Source organism: Penicillium crustosum (assembly GCF_028827405.1).
Source record: "Penicillium crustosum strain IBT 35664 chromosome Unknown utg000005l_segment0_segment0, whole genome shotgun sequence".
Classification (NCBI taxonomy): domain Eukaryota; kingdom Fungi; phylum Ascomycota; class Eurotiomycetes; order Eurotiales; family Aspergillaceae; genus Penicillium; species Penicillium crustosum.
In genome coordinates this window covers 600660-620104 of record NW_026623126.1, presented here as the reverse complement: position 1 = coordinate 620104, position 19445 = coordinate 600660, and the positions used below count along the sequence as shown (strand labels likewise).

Here is a 19445-nt window from a genome sequence, read left to right as displayed (position 1 = left end):
CAGGGCTGGACTGGCACGTGAAATCTGGTACGGATGACGATTGCGACCAGTTGGGGAATATTCTCCCTATCGATAAAGTGGGTCCGAGCGAAGTATACAACCAGCATGGGACCTACATCTACTGACGAGGTATCGGATACTATCGTTCCAAACAACTATCTAGACAAAGAACGAAAGGTCACAGTGATTAGGGATAGCACACTCTCATGCGCATAAACCGGGCGTCTCGCGTCAGGCAACGGATAGGTGCTGGAAGGTCTAGAGAATCAGTGGTACATAGACCATCACGGGGATTGTATCCTCATCCTCTAGTAGCAAACCAGGTAAAGACAACCCATAGATAGAGGGATGTGACAGCACAATATTTCTGTTGAAATAGAGGAACTCCATGACAACAATGTGACCAAATGAACATTAGACGATAGCTTTCTTCTCCAAACACCCGGGCCAGCCGAATGTTAAATGAAAAAAACATGTCCTATTAGCCGTGAGTAATGTAAGTACGACAACCTTGGAAGGCGTGCGAAAGCACATACACGAAGTCAGGAACTCTATAATACGAAGCGCGGAAGACAACGCGGAAGACAGCGCGGAAGACGGGACGGAAGACAAGGCGGGAGTCGCGGATGTGGAAGTGGGCGTGGGAGGGACGGAACCTGCGGAAGTCGGAGTGGACGCAGAAGAGCGGAATACGGCGCGGAGATGAAGGAACGTGCATCCCGCTCGTATTCGTATTCGCAAAATGTACATAAAAACTAGGACTACATTGGAAGGAACTCAAGAAGCTTTCTTCTCCAAGCACTCGGACAAGCCGAATAATTGATGAAGGGGTCGCGTCAACCGGGTTCAGTGTAAGCCCAGTGACACAGTGCAACCAGGCATATGCAAGCACAGAGGCCAAGTCGCGAGTGCGAAAAATTGGATTAATCGGGGTGTCTGTAGGGCAGGACTATCAGCGATTAAACTGATAAGAACAGGTACTACACTTGATCTGAGCCAGGAGGCAAAGAGAAGCTGGAGAAGAAGAAGGAGAAGAAGAAGGAAGAAGAGGTTCCGGGGGGGACCTCGTTATATACCCCAGAGGCGGGAGACCCCTTAGCCGCTAGGCGGCACGGCCCGTCCCGTGCTGCGGGGCGAATACCTAGGTACCCCGTATAGAGTTACCTTCCAAATGTAGTTACTGGCAAAGTAATTAACCGGAAATGGTATCAGGTAGTATGGCACGTGTACCTCTCACGTAATCACTCCTTGACACCTGGGCATCCTTGGAAGGTTGGAAATATCCATTCAGGCAGCCTCGGGTCCGAGACAGAAGCAACAACCAGCGTCATATTAGGGGTACACTGTGGCTTTCAGGGATAGGCTAGGTAGACATCAGAGATAGTAATGCCGCTGGGAAAATTACTGATCTACGGAGGCCTGGTGATAACCTTGGAAGTTACTTACGGCCGACTTATCACCTACCATCTTGACTGCGAGAACGGCTTTTGGGGTGGATTGTTTCGACTGTATAAATGAATGATTCTGAATCCCATAAGGTACTAACTATATGGCTATTGTTTAGTTCATTCTGTCTCCCTCTCCAACATTATTATTCTCAACCCGTTTGTAATTCAGTTTGGAGCTCCGTCGCTGGGCTTTGTACGTCTTTAAAAGACAAAAATTGGAGGTTATTACATGTTAGGTCAATCATTGAAAAAGAGCGCATTCTAACACAAAAAAAAAAAAAAAATCAAGGAAGACAGAGAGATGCGAGATGGGGATTTATGGAAGCAAGTAATGCAGACAAACATATATTTCCGGATTAGGCTTAGTAGCAATTTGGAGGACAAAGAAACAAACCTTGAAGCACACCTTCCCCATTAGGCTTAGTAGCAATTTGAAGAACAAAGAGACAAAGAGACAAAGGGACAACGATCTTTGACATGTGACAAAGCATGTGCCAGAGCATGTGATAGATGTAGATCGTAACAGAGGTCTCGTATTCCTCTTATTTCATACACACTGATTTGCTGCTATGTATGGAGTACAATAATACTATATACATATCTATGTGTCGCACATACTTTCATAGTTATACCAGAGTTCATGATAACATATCTACAGTGAGTTCCGCATTGGTGCCCCTTTTTTCAAGTCTCACAAGTACTGTTTCTATACGCAATAGTCATAATGCTACAGTTCTGCTATTGGACGGTAATAGGACAACTAGGATTGAATAATTATAGTGATAGACTAAATACAAAATACAAGCAAGTGCCACAAGGAGGGAGTCTTGAAACCAGGATCATTCGCTGACATTTAGTCTTGTCGTGCAGGCTCTGCTCTAGGGTTTCTATAGATTTACCAAGCCAGTGTCCATTCATAAATAGTTGAGACCAGCCCGAGACTCAAGAACGTTGGATGAGTGGATGGCAGGTATATCTTCTTCACAGTCAAATTGGTATTCGTTTTTCATCCTACTAGAACCTTGCACTACCCTCTTCCCTTTCGCTTATTGCGTGTAAACTTGCACCTAGCATATTCATGCCCCATCTTACAAACAGGGTTGTGTTTGTCGTGCTAGAGGCGTTTGTTGTTCGACTGCCATTCGAGGTCTCCGACGTGACAGAGTTTGTGGATTGCCAGGATGGCAATCCGACTCTAACCCCAACCCTGAGGGGCCATTGTTTTCGTCAGAAGACAGGTGGGGCTTTTGCCCCTCGGGGTCTGAGGGTGATGCTCGAGCTAGATGGCGGATGGCAGGGATGGTGTAACCACGATGAACTCTGCAGTTGGGGCAATGACAACGAGCAGAACGCCCAAGGACGGGCTAATTGGCGCCCAAGCGAGAACGGACTGAATCTGAATAACAGTGTAATATCGCATAGACTTTGTTAGCAATATGAAAGAACACGATGCATCGTGTGATTCCCATACGCCGAAGAAAGAAAGTGAATCAACTCATTTATTGATCCACGGAGGTATCAACTGCGAGCTAACAAGAACAGCTAAGGTCTATGCGAGCAGGAATAGCCAACAGGAAAGCCACCACGGGGGTCTTGTAATGCCTAGAAGAGAGTCTGGATTTCCCTCTGGTGTCGACAGAAGAAATCATCACGAGCTACCATGAGCGTGTTCTGAGCGGGAGGGGGAGGGTGTGCTGACGCTGACGCTGTTAAGAGGCGGATTTCCGGTGGCTTGGAGTACATCGAGGGATGGGCACATAGGAGAGACTGGTCGCAAGTGTGAGAGCTCCGTACATGGGTGGTATAGCTGGATAGAGAGTTTGTACAAGATAGACTGGTTACCTTTAGGTTAATGACGGTGTATTAGCGAGAGAAACAAGGCACTTGCAGGGTATGACCATACGGTTAACAAAAGAGCACCTGTCAGAATGGCCTACGCCAAAGTATGTGGTGGAATGTGATAATGTATTGAGCAGAGAGTTGTAGGAGCTAATTTACGAGCTATCGAATCTGACACCTCCTGAATATGAAATCATGAACTGTGTCTCCCTACGAAAAAGGGAAACCTAGATATTGAATGCGTTGTTGTAGCGTACCAGGGGTTGCCGATAAGAGTACTAGCTGAACCAGAGGCAGTAGTGGTGGTGGTGGTAGTAGTAGTCGAAGCCGGAGGGTTAACGATTTAGTTTTAGCGGGGTTCTGGAAGCAATTTTTAGAACTGTGAGCGGCCTTTCGTTGGCGGAAAGTGTGGAAATGCCTTGGCTTGTTAGAAGAAGCGTATTTGGAAGCGTTGATGTTGTAAGAGACCGGGTCGGAAGTGAAGTTGGGATCACTGGCGAGATCTTGATTCTCGGAGATGACGAAGTCGGAGAATGTGCTGATAAGAATATCCTCGGAAGAGTCCTTGACTGGAGGACGAAGGGTGTCCAGCCAGTGATAATTAGCGCGATGAATGCTGACGGTAGTCCACTCACAGAACTGGCTCAAACGGTATTGTAGGTGTGGAAGGCGAAGGTCTGGTAAAGACTCTGGTATGCGGCGGAAGCGTTAGTAATGGTGTTCATACAGGTTTAAGAGAATTGTGAACTGTGGTAGGACTTACCAGTCTACCCTGGAAGAGAAGAATCTTTGGGAGCGGGCTAGGTCGCGTGGCCGGCAGGGGTTTTTGAAGAGGTGAGGGTCTCGAGTGTCGACAGCGCACTCGAGTGCGGTGGACCACATGTTGAATTCGCCGGCGAGATTAGCCACGAGCTTTAGCTTCGCGAAGCTGGTCGAAGGAAGCATTTTGAAGGTCCATCAAATAAAGAGGCACTTGTGGTATATGTTGTAGGAGAAGCACTAGCTGCGTGGCTAGCGGATTGTTGGGAGACAAAAAGTTCTGCACGAGAAGGCCTCTATTGGGGTATCTTGAGGCTGTTTGTATGGAGGTAGATGATACCGTTTTGTAGGTATTTGTGGGTGGCCTGGCCGGTTGATATCGATGGTAACGGTAGTGACGGCAGTGATGGTTTCGAAGATGAAGGATGAAGAATCGGAGCGCTAGATATTCCAGGGGCTGATAGCCTGTCAGAAGGGACTACGTCGAATTGTATAGTACAAAAAGAGAATGTATTGAGTAGAGAGCTGTAGAGGCTGGGTTACGAGCTACGCGATTTCTTCTCCAAGCACCCGGGCAAGCCGAATAATTGATGAAAAAAATGGAGTCGCATCAACTGGGGTCAGTGTAGGCCCAGTGACACAGTGCAACTAGGCATATGCAAGCATAGAGGCCAAGTCGCAGTGTGAAAAATTGGATTAATCGGGGCGTCCTGCAGGGCAGGACTATCAGCGATTAAACTGATAAGAACAGGTACTACACTTGATCTGAGCCAGGAGGCAAAGAAAAGCTGGAGAAAGAAGAAGAAGAAGAAGAAGAAGAAGAAGTTCCGAGGGGGGGAGCCTCGTTATATACCTTAAAGGCGGTGGGTCCCCGGGGGCAGTACAAGGAGGTACCCCCTCCCCCGCAGCACGGCTCGGCCCGTCCCGGTAGTTGCCTTCCGATATCAATAGGCATCGGCCCTTTGTTTACTGGTGTACGTACGATACAGCCTTGAAATTACATGTATGTATGTAGGCACTACATCATGGTGACAGAAACCTTTGAATACGGGGGATTGAAGTCAAAGACGTAGAGGGAAATGGGCAGCTCATGCCCAAGTGACCTTTCACCTCACAGAAAGAGAAGAATGCCCCTAGAGAATACAGCAGGGAATATTCTTTCAAGTCGCTGTGGAAAGAAGTTTGTTTGTTTTCACACTCACGGTTTGCTGTGGTGATTTCTATGGACATCAGAAATCAAGAATTTCTCGTGGGCACTACATTACGCTGTCGATGAGCTATAGTGGTTCCCGGTTTGGCTATGTTTACTAGCAAGTACCTTATCTTCCCTAGTTGGCTGCAGATGTTCGACTAGATAGATTAGTCAGTTGGTTGCTTCATTTTGCTTCTTCGGGGGATAGGAGTTGATGTCGTAGTTCATTGTGCTGACCAGGTCTAGGCAATATAGGCCGCCAAAGCTAGTGCCCACGCCCGTTGCATTCGCCCCAGCTTATCCTATCGTCACTTTTACTTCTAAACTTATCAATAGCGCCGCTGTAATCCCAAGAGGCACTTATATCGGTCTGAGGATAGGTGGATTCCCCCCCCTCAAGCCAAGATGATAAGGACGAGACCCACTTGGACAAGGATGATCACCCCTAGGGCTCATCATCGGGCTCTGACCAAAGCTCTAAGGAGGGCAGCCCAATTTTCGAGGGAAATCTTCTCCGAATTAGACAAGTTTTGGGTATCTCTATTCCCGACACTTCGAACACATTTTACGCTTTATCATGATCGTTTTCGTACTATAAAATTAGGGATAGAAAAATTTCAATCAGATATCCAAAAAGAAAATTGTAATGTGATCTCGGATATAACATCCATAATATCAAGACTAGGATCTACTCTTAATGGCACTCTGAACGCCATCCTGGACTTGTTTTGTCCATAAACCACTAAACCAACTCTCGGGGTTCTGAAGAAGCTCAGCCGGCCTTCCAGATTCGACAAGGGCCCCATTATCCATAACCAACACCAGATCAAAGTCGAGAATGGTGTTCAGACGATGAGCCACGGCAATGACTGTACTGTCTTGGAATCGCTCCCAGACCAATTTCATCATCGTGGCTTCTGTTTGCATATCTACCACCGAAGTAGCTTCATCGAGGAGCAGAATTGGAGACGGCTTCGGCTCTAACAAGATTCGCGCAAAGGTGATCAGTTGCTGCTGACCAGCAGAAAGTGTCTCTTTCTGAATGGCACTGTCTAAGCCTGTTTCTTTGGATAATAGCCAATTCAGCATTCCGACCCGGGAAATTGCAGACATAATGGCCTCGTCGGTATGTTTTTGCAAAGGATCGAGATTTGCACGGATTGAGCCAGGCAATATCAGGGGATCTTGGGGTAATGCGGCAAGCTTTCGTCGAATTGTCTCTCGAGGAACCACGCTGATATCGAGGTCATCGATTAGGATTCTTCCTTTCGTGATCTCGTTCAGTCGCAATAGGCCTAATACCAGGGAACTTTTGCCACTGTAAATATGTTAGAAACAGTATTATTTTGCTTAAGGTGGGGGTTTAAACATACCTTCCCGAGCGCCCACAGATGCCTATTTTAGCACCGGGAGGTATTGTTACATTGATTCCCTGAATTACAGGATCAGACTCAGTCCTAAGTACTATAGTAGCGTATGATGTAAAGTCAAAGAACATGATCACTTCAACTTACCGGTAGCTTAGTGCAAGATCGATAAATTGGATTCTTCCTTCGGATGGCCAAGCATTTGTGGGAGTGTAGCATTCCCGAGGAAGATGCTCAGTTGGCGTTTCGGCTTCGAAGGATTTTAGACGAGCCAATGCCCCAATCGACGTTTCAAGCGAAGTCCAGGCTTCGATGACATATGCCAAAGTCGCGCTGATAGCAGTAACATTGTTGAGCGCAACACCCAGAGCACCGCCAGATGTATTGCGTAGCTCAATAGCCAAGACGACAAGTACGACGACGATTCCCATCACTATCAAGTTCAAAACCAGAGTCAACCAGCATTGAATAGAGTACATGAGATAAAACGGTTTCTGTGACTCGTCCGTAAGATGCATGTTGAGCTGACGGAAATTTTCTTGCCAGCCAAAACCTCTGATTGTCGCAATCCCGTCGCACGTCTCGAGGAAGCTGGAGAAAAGTGGCGACTTGGCTTCGAGGTCTAAGTATCGAATCTGTCTCGAGGTACGTAGATAGAACTTTTGCAAAATATAAAGAATGAAGAAGATAGGAGGGAAAGTCAATGCGGTCCATGGGGATGATTGCGCGATCAGCACAACTTCGGCAATCGTATCAAGGGCACCGTCTAGTGTTTGTATCATTGCACCTGGGAGTCTCATATCAATCAAAGACATGTCCTGACTGAAACGATTTAGTATCACTCCAGTATCAGTTGACACAAGAGACGCAAGAGGGGCTGCGGTGACGGCCTTCAGCAGCCTTCTGTGCAAACGAACTGAAGTACGAGGCACGGATTCAACCATGAAAATCCAGTAAATAAGAAAGAAGCAGATGGCCGATGAGACTCCAAAGCCTGCATAGCCAGCGATGTATCGGGTGCTGCTTTTGCCTGAGTTCTGAATTTCTGCTTCGGACCACCACTCCAGCCAAATATTGGGGAATCTGCTGAAGAAGCAAAAGCCAATCGATGCAGAAAGAACTAATATAACGAGGACCCAACCCATTTCGTTTGCATAGAGAATGTAAAGACTGGAGTCGCCTACCTGCCGGGATACATCGGCGAGCGCTTCACTGGCTTCCATGTCTTGCTCTTCCAAGACATCGGGTACAGAAGCGATAAGAGGAGTATCTTCTTGTATCGGGATGTCACTTTCCAAATTGGCAACTATCTGATCAGAAGGTTGAGCTTTCACACTTAAGCCATCATTATCAATCGTGATGACCATGTCCACCTTATACTTGAAATGTACTGTGGCCGTAAGCAAAAAACGTCAAAATGTCGTATAAGATCAACTCACTCTTGTGTGTTGCAAGAACCACAGCCAAACCATACTTCCGGCAGATACCGTGCTGTCCCAATATCGTTTGAACGACCTGGTTCTCTGTGGCAGCGTCAAGGCCACTGGTGATATCATCCAACAGAAGAAGTTGTTTGCGGGAATAGATAGCTCTTGCGAGGCTAATACGCTGTCTTTGACCCCCGCTGAGACGCGCACCTTTACTCCCAACAGTAGTCATGTCTTTCTGTGGTAGACGGCCAATATCCGTGTCAAGACAGCATGCATTGATCACCTCTTGGTACCATGTTTCGTCAAAATTTGAAGCCCCCTGGATAACAGCTCGGATAGAGAGGTTAGGCAACCATGGCTCTTGGGAGCAATATGCAATCCGCAACCCCGGTCGTTTCACCGTTTCTCCCTCTGTCTGAACAATCTCGCCAAGCAGGGCTAACAACAGAGCACTCTTGCCGCTTCCAACCGGTCCCACGAGTAGAGAGCTACTGCCTGGTTTGACTTTGAGAAAGATATTTTTCAAGACAGGATCTTCAGCTGCCTTGAAGGAAAACGAAGCGTTCTCCATCTGTATCAAGGACCTAGAAGGGTTGTTCAGATCAGTGTGCTGTAAGTCATTGAGTTGTATTGTCTCTGCATCTGAAGAGGACTTTGTGCGCAATCCTGTTTGTTGGAATTTGGATATATGGCCAAAGGAAGTGGAACCTTGGTGACCCTGGCCCTGGTCCATCAAAAGATATTCCTGAATCCGATCCCAAGAACCCAAAGAAGCGACAAATACCGGAAAAGCATGCATGAAGTTCAACATGGGCGTACTGACTAGACCGACGAGGGATAATGACGAAAATGCTTTCGCAGGATTAAGTGCTTGCCCGGAGTGTCTAGCGATGAGGGCGTAAACGATAAAAGCTGCAGCAGGGGCGATAGTCTCTGGCAGAACACCAACAGTCATTCCGATAGTAGCATTTTTACGAAAGCTTTTCGACTTTTCCAACTCCTTGACACGTAGATCATCAATTTTGGCAGATGAGTGTTCCGAGATGCCAGACATTCGAATGTTTTTGATGTTGCTGAGAAAGGACGACGTCGAGGTGATTCTGTCCTGAAGGGCTTCCATCCAGAGGTGCTGCGCAGATTTTGCCCACTTTGACAACGTATGAACCGACGCAGTACACCCTACAGCATAAGTCTATTAATGATTGATGTAATGCGTCCCATGAGGGTGATTTGCACTTACCAACCACGAAAACAACAGGTGCAAGGCAACCAAGTCCGATCTGTCTGTACAGGAGATAAAGTGCCAGGCCCACCTCAATAGGTGAGGCCCATAGCACATCTGAATTCTCAAAACCAGCAGCGATTCGATCAAAATCCTCACTCATAAGAGTAAGCACAGATTGATCGGCCAGCGTAGATCCTGAAAGACAAAGGGTCTTGTTGTATAGCAAGCTAAGAAGCCCTCCGCGAATCATTACAATGCATCGATAGGTTTGATGTTTGTAGGCTGCTGTGGAAATTGCGATTCCTAGATATACCAGAAGTGCGGCACCTATCAGTGCTCGACCCACAAATTGGGTTTGGTCGTTGGTCGTATCATCTATGAATGAGATCACCCGGTAAATAAGAAGTGGCTGAGCAATGTTGAAGCCAATCAAACAAATTCGGGGAAAGATAACATGGAGAACAGGCCTATAAGCAACCTTCAATGTCACCCATGCTAGGCTGTACTTGGAGGTTTTTCGGCACTGCTGCCAAGCATGGTCCATCTGAATACCGACACTCGCTGATGCCAATTTCGGATCCAGGGGCGGAAGGTCGTGTTGTTGGACAGAGTGGGAGGAGCCCCGGAGGAGCAATGAATTCAACCACCAAAAAACACTCCGATTGAAAATGCCCCCTAGAGCGTCGGAAGAATAACGGGAGTAAGGACTTTGCAGCAGATGACGTTTTTGAATCGATTCAATAAACAGTATGATCAGTTTGAGAATCACATTTGCAAGGAACACAATCGCAATTGGTCGATGGCTTCCCCTGAGCCATAGAGTACGTGCTTGACTTCCATCTAAAAGCGTACTGATCGCAAGATATCCACTTAGTAAAAAGGATGGACGAAGTGAGCGATGGTGTTCCTGGTAGGAGATGACGGCTAGACTCAGGGTGGCTAGGAAGCCGAGACAGGCCGCTGGCAAGGAAACCCTGGTCAATTCACCGCGAGGCAAGGCATAGAGGACGATCAACGCTAGCTGTAGGCATCCAAGAGCGGCTACTGCTGTCTAATATTTATTTAACTAAGAAGTTCTTCTGGGTTATGAATCAGTCCTTGAAATGGGGGTTCATACAATTTTTGCGAGTATCAGCCAGTCTAGAGAGGTTTTCAATACCCTCTTTTTCTTGGCCAGTTCAAAATACCGATAGACGGAGCACGCAAGGAAGCACACAGCAGGCAGCAACGAAAGGAAAGATTGCTCAAATAGCAAGGTGAAGTCAGTGTCATCTCGACACCCCCGAATTGTAGGACCGAAGCCGTTGTCGGCACGATCACACGTGTCGCTCATATTGAGCGAACCTGATGGCGAACCCGGGGAAGAGAGCAAGTTGAAAACTTTCGAACCGGAGGGGGCTCTCCATGGGGTGATTAACCTAGCTTGACCTCGATTCGCTTTAGGTTACAGTGGAAGCGCAATTGCCTGTAACCAATCGGCTGTGAGGTCTATAATAGTAGTGTTATCTATATCCCTGCATACCCCATTGACTCAGTTCTATCACCGTCGGAGTACCGGTATATGGGTTGACATGTCAGAACTAATGTCAAATCAAGTCCAGGATCGCATCAAATAGTGATCATGGGAACGATAATTAAACCAATACAGAGTCAGTTGCCGTACATATGGACCCCATATTTTATGCAAATGCTTGATTTATAATTTCCGGAGATCCTATGTAATATCGTCCAAATCCAGTTAGACTCGGGCATAAGAAACAAATTAAAGAATCACCAATTTCTATAAGAGCCCCAAGTTTTTCTCTGGTGGACCCTACGTGGACCCTGCTTCATCTCCACACCATGTCTTCCCCAAGGGACCCCACTCACGATGAAACCGCAAGTCTACTTCAACAAGAACCAGAAGGCTCAGCTCATCCAGATTTGACCAAAGAACCAGTTTACCCTAGTTGGATTACTGCAGTTGTGCTGTTATGCGGCGGGGCGCTTCTTTTCGATCTTTCCAATAATCTGGGTGAGGTCGCCGAGGTCGCTATCTTGGAAGACATAGTATGCCGAGATTATTATGCAAGGTCTGCTGTAAACACTATTCTTTCTGCTGCAGAGAGATGCAAGATAGAGCCCATTCAGACGGAGATTGCATTACTCAACGGTTGGAGGGAAACGTTCGAGACTATTCCTGGTGAGTCCATAATTTGGGGAAAGCGTGACACGATTTGCCTTGTAAAAAAAAAAAACAGCAAAACTGACTTTTGAATAGCAATACTTCTGGCCGTGCCTTATGGGATGCTGGCGGATTGGATTGGATACAGACCGGTCGCTTTGTTGGCCTTCTTCGGTAATGCCATGAGCTCCAACTGGAGTAGAGTGGTTTGTTAGTCTCAACTCGCAGTGGGATACACCTTTCAACATGCTAACCTTATGATATAGTCTGGTTTTACCCTGTATTGCCCATTCGTGCTGTTTGGTTCTCTGCCCTTTGGCAGATTTTCGGGGAGGGCCGCAGGTCGCAACGTCCTTGATTTTTTCAGCTGTGGCTAGTATCACCCCTGCTAAAAAGAGGTATGACTACTGCAAAGGTCGATAAAACATTGTTTGCTAAAGACGCATGCATTAGAACAACTGTCTTCTCTCAAATGACAGCGGTTATCTTGACTACGGAGCTGATTGCACCCCCGGTTGGTGCAGCGCTAATGACAAAAAGTCCTTGGATACCGTTCCTCGCGTCAACTGTGATTGCTGCAACTTCGGTTATTTGGGGAGTGTTATTTTTCCCTGCAATCCATAATCAGACCAAGCCAACCTCCACTTCATCTGACGAGGAGCGGCCAGTTCGTACCTGGTATGTCTCTGAAAAGATCCGAGAGCTATACGAGCACCTCTCGCATAATAAGAATGCTGCACTTGTTGTTGTCTCCTTCTTTGTCACACTTGTGGGGACACATGCATTTGCACTGCTGCTGCAGTATATCTCAAAAAGATTCCACCTATCATATGCCGAGGTATGTTCTCCAGGTATTTTCCATATATATCGAGTCAGTTGTGCATGCTGAGCAATTACTAGGCATCATACGTGCTACCACTTCGGGCTAGTTTTAACCTGTTGTCTCTATTTATTCTACTTCCCGCCATCACAGGTCTTCTTGATCGCAAACTTGGATTTGATATGGCCAGAAGAGACAAGATACTTACTCAAGCCAACGCACTGTTGATGCTTCTGGGGTGTCTATTTATCTTTATGGCGCCAAATCTAATCTTCCTGAGTCTTGGAGTTGTGGTGTTCGGTTTGGGATCGCCGTTTTCTGTCACGGCTAGAACATTGGTGACTTCCCTCGTTGATCCGACATCATTGAGCACAGCCTATACACTTCTCAGTGTAATGAGCTCAATTGGATCGCTGGTAGCAGGGCCTCTGTTGGCAGGGGTGTACCATCTGGGGATGGTCCTTGGTGACACATGGCTCGGCCTTCCGTTTTTTTTCGCAGCGGCATTATACGGACTTGCACTGGTCGCTATATCTGCTGTGAAGGTTACTGCAAGAACAGCATGATTCCAAGGTTTGATTTGAAACTGTTGTGGTATGGCCTCAGGCTACCAGGTGGGTGTGTTAGCCATCCAACTCCTCTATAGGTACGACAGGTTTTAGACGCCACGATATGATTTCTCCCATCAGGGTGAGGCTGCCTAGCTTCTTCGCGTGCTTTCTTCCGATGAGTAGTATTATCCCGCGTTCCACTATCACTATAGGCGGGTCATACACCCAGCCTAGTAGCGTGGGGTCTTCCGGAATGCGTATGGCTTGGATATATCCGTTTTTGTCAAAGTCAATTTGAAATCTCTCCCTACGGTCTATGGCAGACATGTTTTTGGTTGCCAAGTACACTCCTTCGTCACTTAGCTTTACGCCTCGTGGTGGGGGATCCATTCGCCATTTTCACCTGTCTCACTTTGGATACAAAGTGGTGCCTCTGCCATTTCTCTCTGATGGGAATTTGCAAAGGTTGGTAGGAGCTTCCTCGCCTAGAATCCACAGTGGACGTTCAGTTTATTCAGCATAACGTCAAGTCGTTTGTCCGCTTCTTTTCGTAGCCATTCCATGACTTACGTGTACTTGTCATCATCCATAGTCGCACAAACCAGGTCGGTCTCCGCCATGAGATCCATCAGCTGCACGTGGGCCTTGGAACATATTCTCCAAACAGATCTCTCTGGAGGCCAGGAGAGCACTGTTTGGTATGTTGGTTTGAGACTTCTTAGGCATGCTGGGTTGAAAAGCCTTTGAAGGTTAAGTCTTGGGGCACTACGATATTTTCCTGGGAAGCCCTAGAGGTTATCTTAAGGAATTAGTAACAACAATTCAAGGGAAGGAACAACCTTAGACCCCTTATCGGCTATAGTAATCTATCGAATACCCCGGGGCCATGATTGAATACAGAGTCACACTTGGAGCGAGACATTGGAGAATACCAAAGCAACCGAATTCTTTCAGGATTGTTTCATGCTGAGAATTCTAATGTCAATATAGCAGGGCCCCCAATATTCTATATAGAAGTAAGACAAGTCACAACTTGCACCAGTTCGTAGTAATCCAGCATACACATCATCACGCAAAAGAAATCCTAGAGATGCATGAGAAAGGCAAAGCTCCCACCACTTGACCAGCAATTTTCGAGCGTTTAAATGAATCTAATAATATCCTTGAACTCATCAAGCAGATCAATTCCATCGTTGTCCCATGTCGCATTCAAGTCCATCCGACCAACGGTCACAGGAACGGGAGAAACAGGAGATGCAGGAGATGCGGGAGAAATAGGAGGCGCAGGCTGCCCAGGACTCAGTTGGGGTTCATCGTTCAAAGAGTTTGAAGCGTGAACCTGTAAAGCAGGAACAAAGGGAGTTTGTTTAACCCGTTTCTTGTGTTCCATTCGTGTTTCGTCTTGGCTCGTCTTCCGTTTCAGGATGGAGGATTGGTCTGCTTTTGTTGAGAGTGGCAGTATACTCTGCTTGACAGGAGAGTCCTTGGTTGTTTTAATCCTTGAGTCTGGTGGTGTGTCATCCAGGATCTCAATTATCTCGTATTGTCTTTTTGGGGCGGATGGCTTCATTTGGTCTTTCTGGGAGAAATTGATCCGTAACGTGGAGGGCGCGGGCTCGGCACCTGTATGCTTCGTCTCAATAGCCGGCACATCCATGGTGCTGTTCTTTGCCTGGTCATCCACCACTGGAGAAACTGATCTTTCAAACCCAGATCCTCTATTCCTGAGAAGACGTGACGGAGACGGCAAATCATCGAAGCTTTCATCACCGTAATCACTGGAAAGAGGTTTCTCTGGACGCTTTTCCAGCTTTCTCTGGTAGAAAGGCACGTTCTTGTCCCGCTCCGAGAAGATAGACCTCTCTCGACTTGGATTCTTCTTTCCAGCTTGCGATATTGACATCTGCTTCGCCTTTGAAACAAGGCCGTCATTCTTGGGCCCCGTGACGCCTTGTCTAGCCACTTGCTTTCCCCAACTCGAATTATTGGTCGGAGTTGCCTTTGTGATACTTGCTGAAATAGTCAGCTGATTGAGACCACTTTCCTTTTGGGTCGTAGGGATTGTCCGCTTCGGCGGCTTCGGAGGTTTTTCCAGCCCCTCACGACAGCAGAAATGCTTGCAACTGCAATCATCAGCTTAGCCAGCTTAAAAATTAAGAAATTGATGGCTTTCTCAAACCTAGTTTTATCTCTGCATTTATGATTGCAAGCCCATTTGCCATTCGCAAGTCTGACTGGCTCGTACTCGTCCTCTGGCTCGTCCAAGTCCACCGCCCAGTCATCTTCTCGAGGCTTTGAGACCCTCGGTACTCCCCTGGCTGGGCTCGGTGGAGTCGCATCAATTGAAAACCAATCTATATCATCAAAATCGTCAACCTGTCGAGGTCGTGGCCTTGTAAATTCCTTTGCTTTGCCACGGGGTTCATTCACAGCGAGGAAATCATCGAGCTCCAAGTCATCGCCATCAAAATCGTCCACACTCTGTTGAGACTTGGTCATGATGCTGGTCATATCTCGTCCCTGGGGATGAGATGTGTTCGTCTTCGGTTTCTCTGCCTCTCTAGTATTCAAATTTCCCTTGGGGTAACGAGATGGCAAGTTCGAGGTTTCAGGGTTTTGGGAATTGGTATTCCTATCTCGCACAACGGCAAAGAGGTGAGATGGCAGGTTAGGTCTGAGCTCAGCTTGTCTCGATGTTCCCGCTGGGAAATTGTCAGCATATATCTACACAAAAGCAATAGCAGAAGAAAACATGGAAGTCTTACCGATTTCATCACACATAACATGACACACAATAACATGCTCCGCACTCGCCAATTCCGCGGTGAGTTCAATTTCCAGCTTCTCTTGGAGCTTGGCTGCACTTGAAGGGTATCAGAAATTGCTTACAACCAAATAACTAGCTCGGAATCTCACCTTGTGCGTCTGAAATCAATCATATGACCATCAGACCTCTCTATCAAGCAACACACATAAACCGGACGACGTTGGAAGAACGTCGGGATTTTGTCATTCATGAACGCGACTTCAGCCTTGAATCGGACATTGACACAGTCAACTTTCACTTCCTGTCTTCCACATTAGAAAAATCACATTTACCGTCATAACAAATTCCAAACCTTTCCAAGCATCTTCACAGAAACCCTCAGTTTCGGGAACTCCTTCAATCTCGAGAGCAACTTCGACCCGAAAGGCGGATTCTTGCTAAGAACCATCTCAATCTGATGAGCTTCCGCACATTCCAGTCCTTCAATACTAGTGATCCCAGCAGCAGCCAACTTCCGAACTGTAACAACACCCACTTGCTCAATCTGCTTCATTTGGAGAGGTGAGTGGTCCCAGACCTTTGCTCCAAAGCTTCGGGCGAGTTCAAGGGCATTAAGGATCGTAATTGAGTCACCACGGGCGATTTGACAGTCGAGTAAGCAGCGAATTAGTCGGTTGACATGTGCAAAGACTAGGCTTTTGTCTTGCTGGAAGGTAAATTTGTGTTTCTGAAGTTGGTCGTTATCGGGATACTCAATTGCCCCTAGCTCGGATTGAAGGAGTAGTGAGATCTTGTGGGCTGGGAGGGCTAGATCAACCTTGATAGGGAAACGAATTCCTGGGTCACGGTTGATCTCTCGATAAAGTGATTTCTCGGCAGCTTTGAGGCGGATCTCGCGGAACTCGTCACCTTGAGCGATCACATTTAGCTGGAATGTAGTGTTAGTTGTAGTTCTTCATTTCAGCAATCCAAGGGAAATACTCACAATTTCGGACAATGTTGCCTTTGGCTTCAGTGACAATAGAACTTTCATGGTCTCGAACTGGATGTAGTACCGAGCCATAGCTTCGCCGAACTGGGTCGAACAAAGGCTTTCGCATCCGACCAACCCATATTTTTGAAGAAGATTGATATCCTTCTCACAAATATTGCGAAGCAGCTGATCCTCATCTTCTTGGTCCGCCCCTTCCTTGAGCTTGTAATGCGTCGGGTTACGACGAATCCTTACAAACAAGAATGTACCAGCAAGCCATTTCACGGCCGATTGGACGTCCGTGATGTTTCCCAAGCCAATCTCAGCGTTGAGGTGATCAATGAGGTTTAAATGTAAGCAGCTCTCCAGACTGTCGGATCCCTGAACCAGTCTCTCATAGTGAGCTACGCGCTCCTTCCTGGTGAGGATGACTGCCGTCGCACTATCGTCGAATTGAGGTCGGCCCGCGCGACCAAGCATCTGCATCATCTCCAAATCCGAGTACTCCTTGCAGCCTCCATCTTGCCAACTGACAGTATTTTTGATTATGACAAGGTGGCAAGGTAAGTTGATTCCCACTGCAAGTGTAGACGTGCAACATATGACGTTGATGTTCCCTTCTCTGAAGCCTGTCTCAACAGTGTGGCGATCAGCGGGCCCCAAACCAGCGTGATGGAATGCTACACCAGTAGGAAGGGTTACTATCTCCAATTAGCAAAGTTAATCTTAAAAAAGAGCTCATATACTTACTCTTTAGGTCCTCGTTATGAACTTCGAGGCGTTTCTTGGGTTCCTTCCAAAGCCTTGTGGGTGGATTGGTCAATGTGAAAAGACGGGCCAATTCTTTTGCCGTCGCGAGGGATGAGTTTCGCGTGCAACAGAATATCATGATGGGTTTCTTGCATGAATGCATTCCGATCACTTCGGGCAACCTTTTCAAGCACCAATCAGTATACCAAACGAGTAACACAAATGGAAAGAAGGGACAGAAGCCGAAAGGTCACGTACTTTGAACCGCAAACTTTATCAAATACAAAGTCATTCAAATTAGACGCATACCCATAGACAACCTTCTTCAGCATGACAGGACGAAACTCCTCGCCGAAATGCTCCCGGTGCGCAGGAACATGCTGATTTGTCGCATCCTTCCCAAGCCAGGTAGCAATATCCTCAGAGTTAGGAACAGTCGCACTCAGTGCCACAAATCGCACATTCGATCCAATGTTCTTCATTCGAGAAACCACAGCCTCAAGCGTAGCTCCTCGCGTCTCCTTCAGGATATGCACCTCGTCGATAAGAAAGAGTTTCACGAGCTGCATCAACTTCATATGATCTTTCCATTTCCGAGTCATGCTATCCCACTTCTCGGGCGTCGTGATGATAATCTGGCTACTCTGGACGTTTCGCAGTTGCGTGTGGTCCGTGTCTCCGGTCAGTTCTGCGCATTTGAGATTCAAGCTGGAGAACTTGGAGTGCCAATCTCGGAAGCGCTCACTGCAGAGGGATTTGGTGGGTGCTTGGTAGACTACTTTGAAGCGTTCGTCTTTGAGGGTGTTCAGGAGTCTGCATATGGCCAATTCCATCACCACTGTCTTGCCGCTGCCGGTGGGTGCAGACAAAACGATGTTATCATTGCTGTTGTAGACGGAATGGAAGGATTTAGATTGAATGGCATTGAAAAGTGGGAAAGGAAACATCGAGCGGTAGTTCTCTGGTAGGTTATTTACTGGTACGAGGACGATTCCCCGCACAGATGGTGGTATATTGCTAAACGGATTTTGACATTGTTTATTGACAGTCAAAGCCTCGGGGCTCGCTTGTGCGATCGGTTCCTGGGGTGAGTTCTGACTAGTCTCGTCATTGTAAAGGCCACGATTCGTCTCAAGGTTGCGCTGTCCCATCCGCATCCCATCCTTCTTCTGCTGGAACAAAGTCAAGGGGCTCGAGGAAGGCCCTAAAACAGGATCCGACGAGCTGGATCCATTCCAGCGGGAAGAAGGGTTACTCGAGATTGCTGTTACTTGTCAATCCCGAATCGTCAAGAGAGAAACACCAGCACTCGTATACAAGCAACTTACGCTGAAAGAAACGGGAAAATTGAGGTGCCTGTAGATCAGGTTGACGAGAGGGTTGAAGTGGCGTAGATCTAGGAATTCCAAATCCTGGATCTTGAATTGACTCCTCTCTATCTTCTGAGGCCAGTAGTTCCAGGTCTGGCTTGCATCAGCACCCGCCATGATGATAAGTCGGCAGACTCACCGAAAGCATCCAATTCAACGTCCTCATTGGGAGCTGATGATGTCAGCTCAGTGAAAGGTTTGCAAAGGGACGAGATGTTGGGTTGCGGTTGCTGGGAGTCATTGATCGGTGTCTGATGCATCGTTCCAGCTCCACTGCTCTTGGATGGTGAGGCGGCATCTGTGCGCCTCAGAGTGGGCAATTGGAATGGCTTGAAGTTTGAGGTCTGATAGTTTCTTCGCATTTTGAAATGCAATCTCGATGATTTAGATTGAATCTGGGTGCTTGTAGTAATGAGTTGCAGAGTGTCTGGTTCCAAGTTCTATCCACGGATGCTTCCGATAACGTGACAGCACGTGGACCACCCATACCTATACTGTAGCAGTGTCATTTCAAAATCAGTAAGAATAGGAGTTGTCAAGTATTGTGGGGTATATGAAAGTGTTTCATTGATTCGTATATATGCATACATGAGCCAAAGGCAGCAAACATCTTGACAGCAAGAGGACATGCAAAATTGGGCAGCGAAGAGGCGCTAGCTCCAAATTAGGAGCGACATCAAGAATAGTAAAAAGGGCTCGCGGCTGGCGACTTTCTTGAAGACCGCACTTACATCCGCATCTATCAGGTATCCAATATCATTTCCCGTAAAGAGGCATCTCATCACGTAGA

The 19445-nt window shown here is 47.1% G+C and overlaps 5 protein-coding genes across 5 annotated transcripts; 2 read left to right on the top strand and 3 right to left on the bottom strand.

The window, feature by feature from the left end:
- Window positions 1-481: 481 nt before the first annotated feature.
- On the bottom strand, window positions 482-718 carry N7487_010916 (uncharacterized protein; the record flags this gene model as incomplete). The annotated part of the gene is made up of 1 exon (XM_056878646.1): window positions 482-718. The coding sequence occupies one exon, from the start codon at window positions 716-718 to the stop codon at window positions 482-484; it is 237 nt and encodes a 78-aa protein (XP_056723965.1).
- On the top strand, window positions 703-4698 carry N7487_010915 (uncharacterized protein; the record flags this gene model as incomplete). The annotated part of the gene is made up of 3 exons (XM_056878645.1): window positions 703-712; window positions 760-934; window positions 4614-4698. The coding sequence occupies 3 exons, from the start codon at window positions 703-705 to the stop codon at window positions 4696-4698; spliced, it is 270 nt and encodes an 89-aa protein (XP_056723964.1).
- A 1221-nt stretch (window positions 4699-5919) lies between these two features.
- N7487_010914 (ABC transporter integral membrane type 1) lies at window positions 5920-9510 on the bottom strand (the record flags this gene model as incomplete). Its single annotated transcript, XM_056878644.1, has 5 exons — window positions 5920-6556; window positions 6612-6695; window positions 6753-7995; window positions 8045-9214; window positions 9276-9510. 5 exons carry the CDS (start codon window positions 9508-9510, stop codon window positions 5920-5922), a joined length of 3369 nt encoding a protein of 1122 aa, XP_056723963.1.
- Window positions 9511-11102: 1592 nt separating this feature from the next.
- Window positions 11103-12810, top strand: N7487_010913 (uncharacterized protein; the record flags this gene model as incomplete). Its single annotated transcript, XM_056878643.1, has 3 exons — window positions 11103-11483; window positions 11792-12262; window positions 12325-12810. The coding sequence occupies 3 exons, from the start codon at window positions 11103-11105 to the stop codon at window positions 12808-12810; spliced, it is 1338 nt and encodes a 445-aa protein (XP_056723962.1).
- A 1126-nt stretch (window positions 12811-13936) lies between these two features.
- N7487_010912 (uncharacterized protein) lies at window positions 13937-19017 on the bottom strand (the record flags this gene model as incomplete). Its single annotated transcript, XM_056878642.1, has 10 exons — window positions 13937-14918; window positions 14975-15497; window positions 15561-15658; window positions 15712-15863; window positions 15915-16490; window positions 16548-17236; window positions 17286-17467; window positions 17544-18549; window positions 18614-18748; window positions 18795-19017. 10 exons carry the CDS (start codon window positions 19015-19017, stop codon window positions 13937-13939), a joined length of 4566 nt encoding a protein of 1521 aa, XP_056723961.1.
- Window positions 19018-19445: the final 428 nt, after the last annotated feature.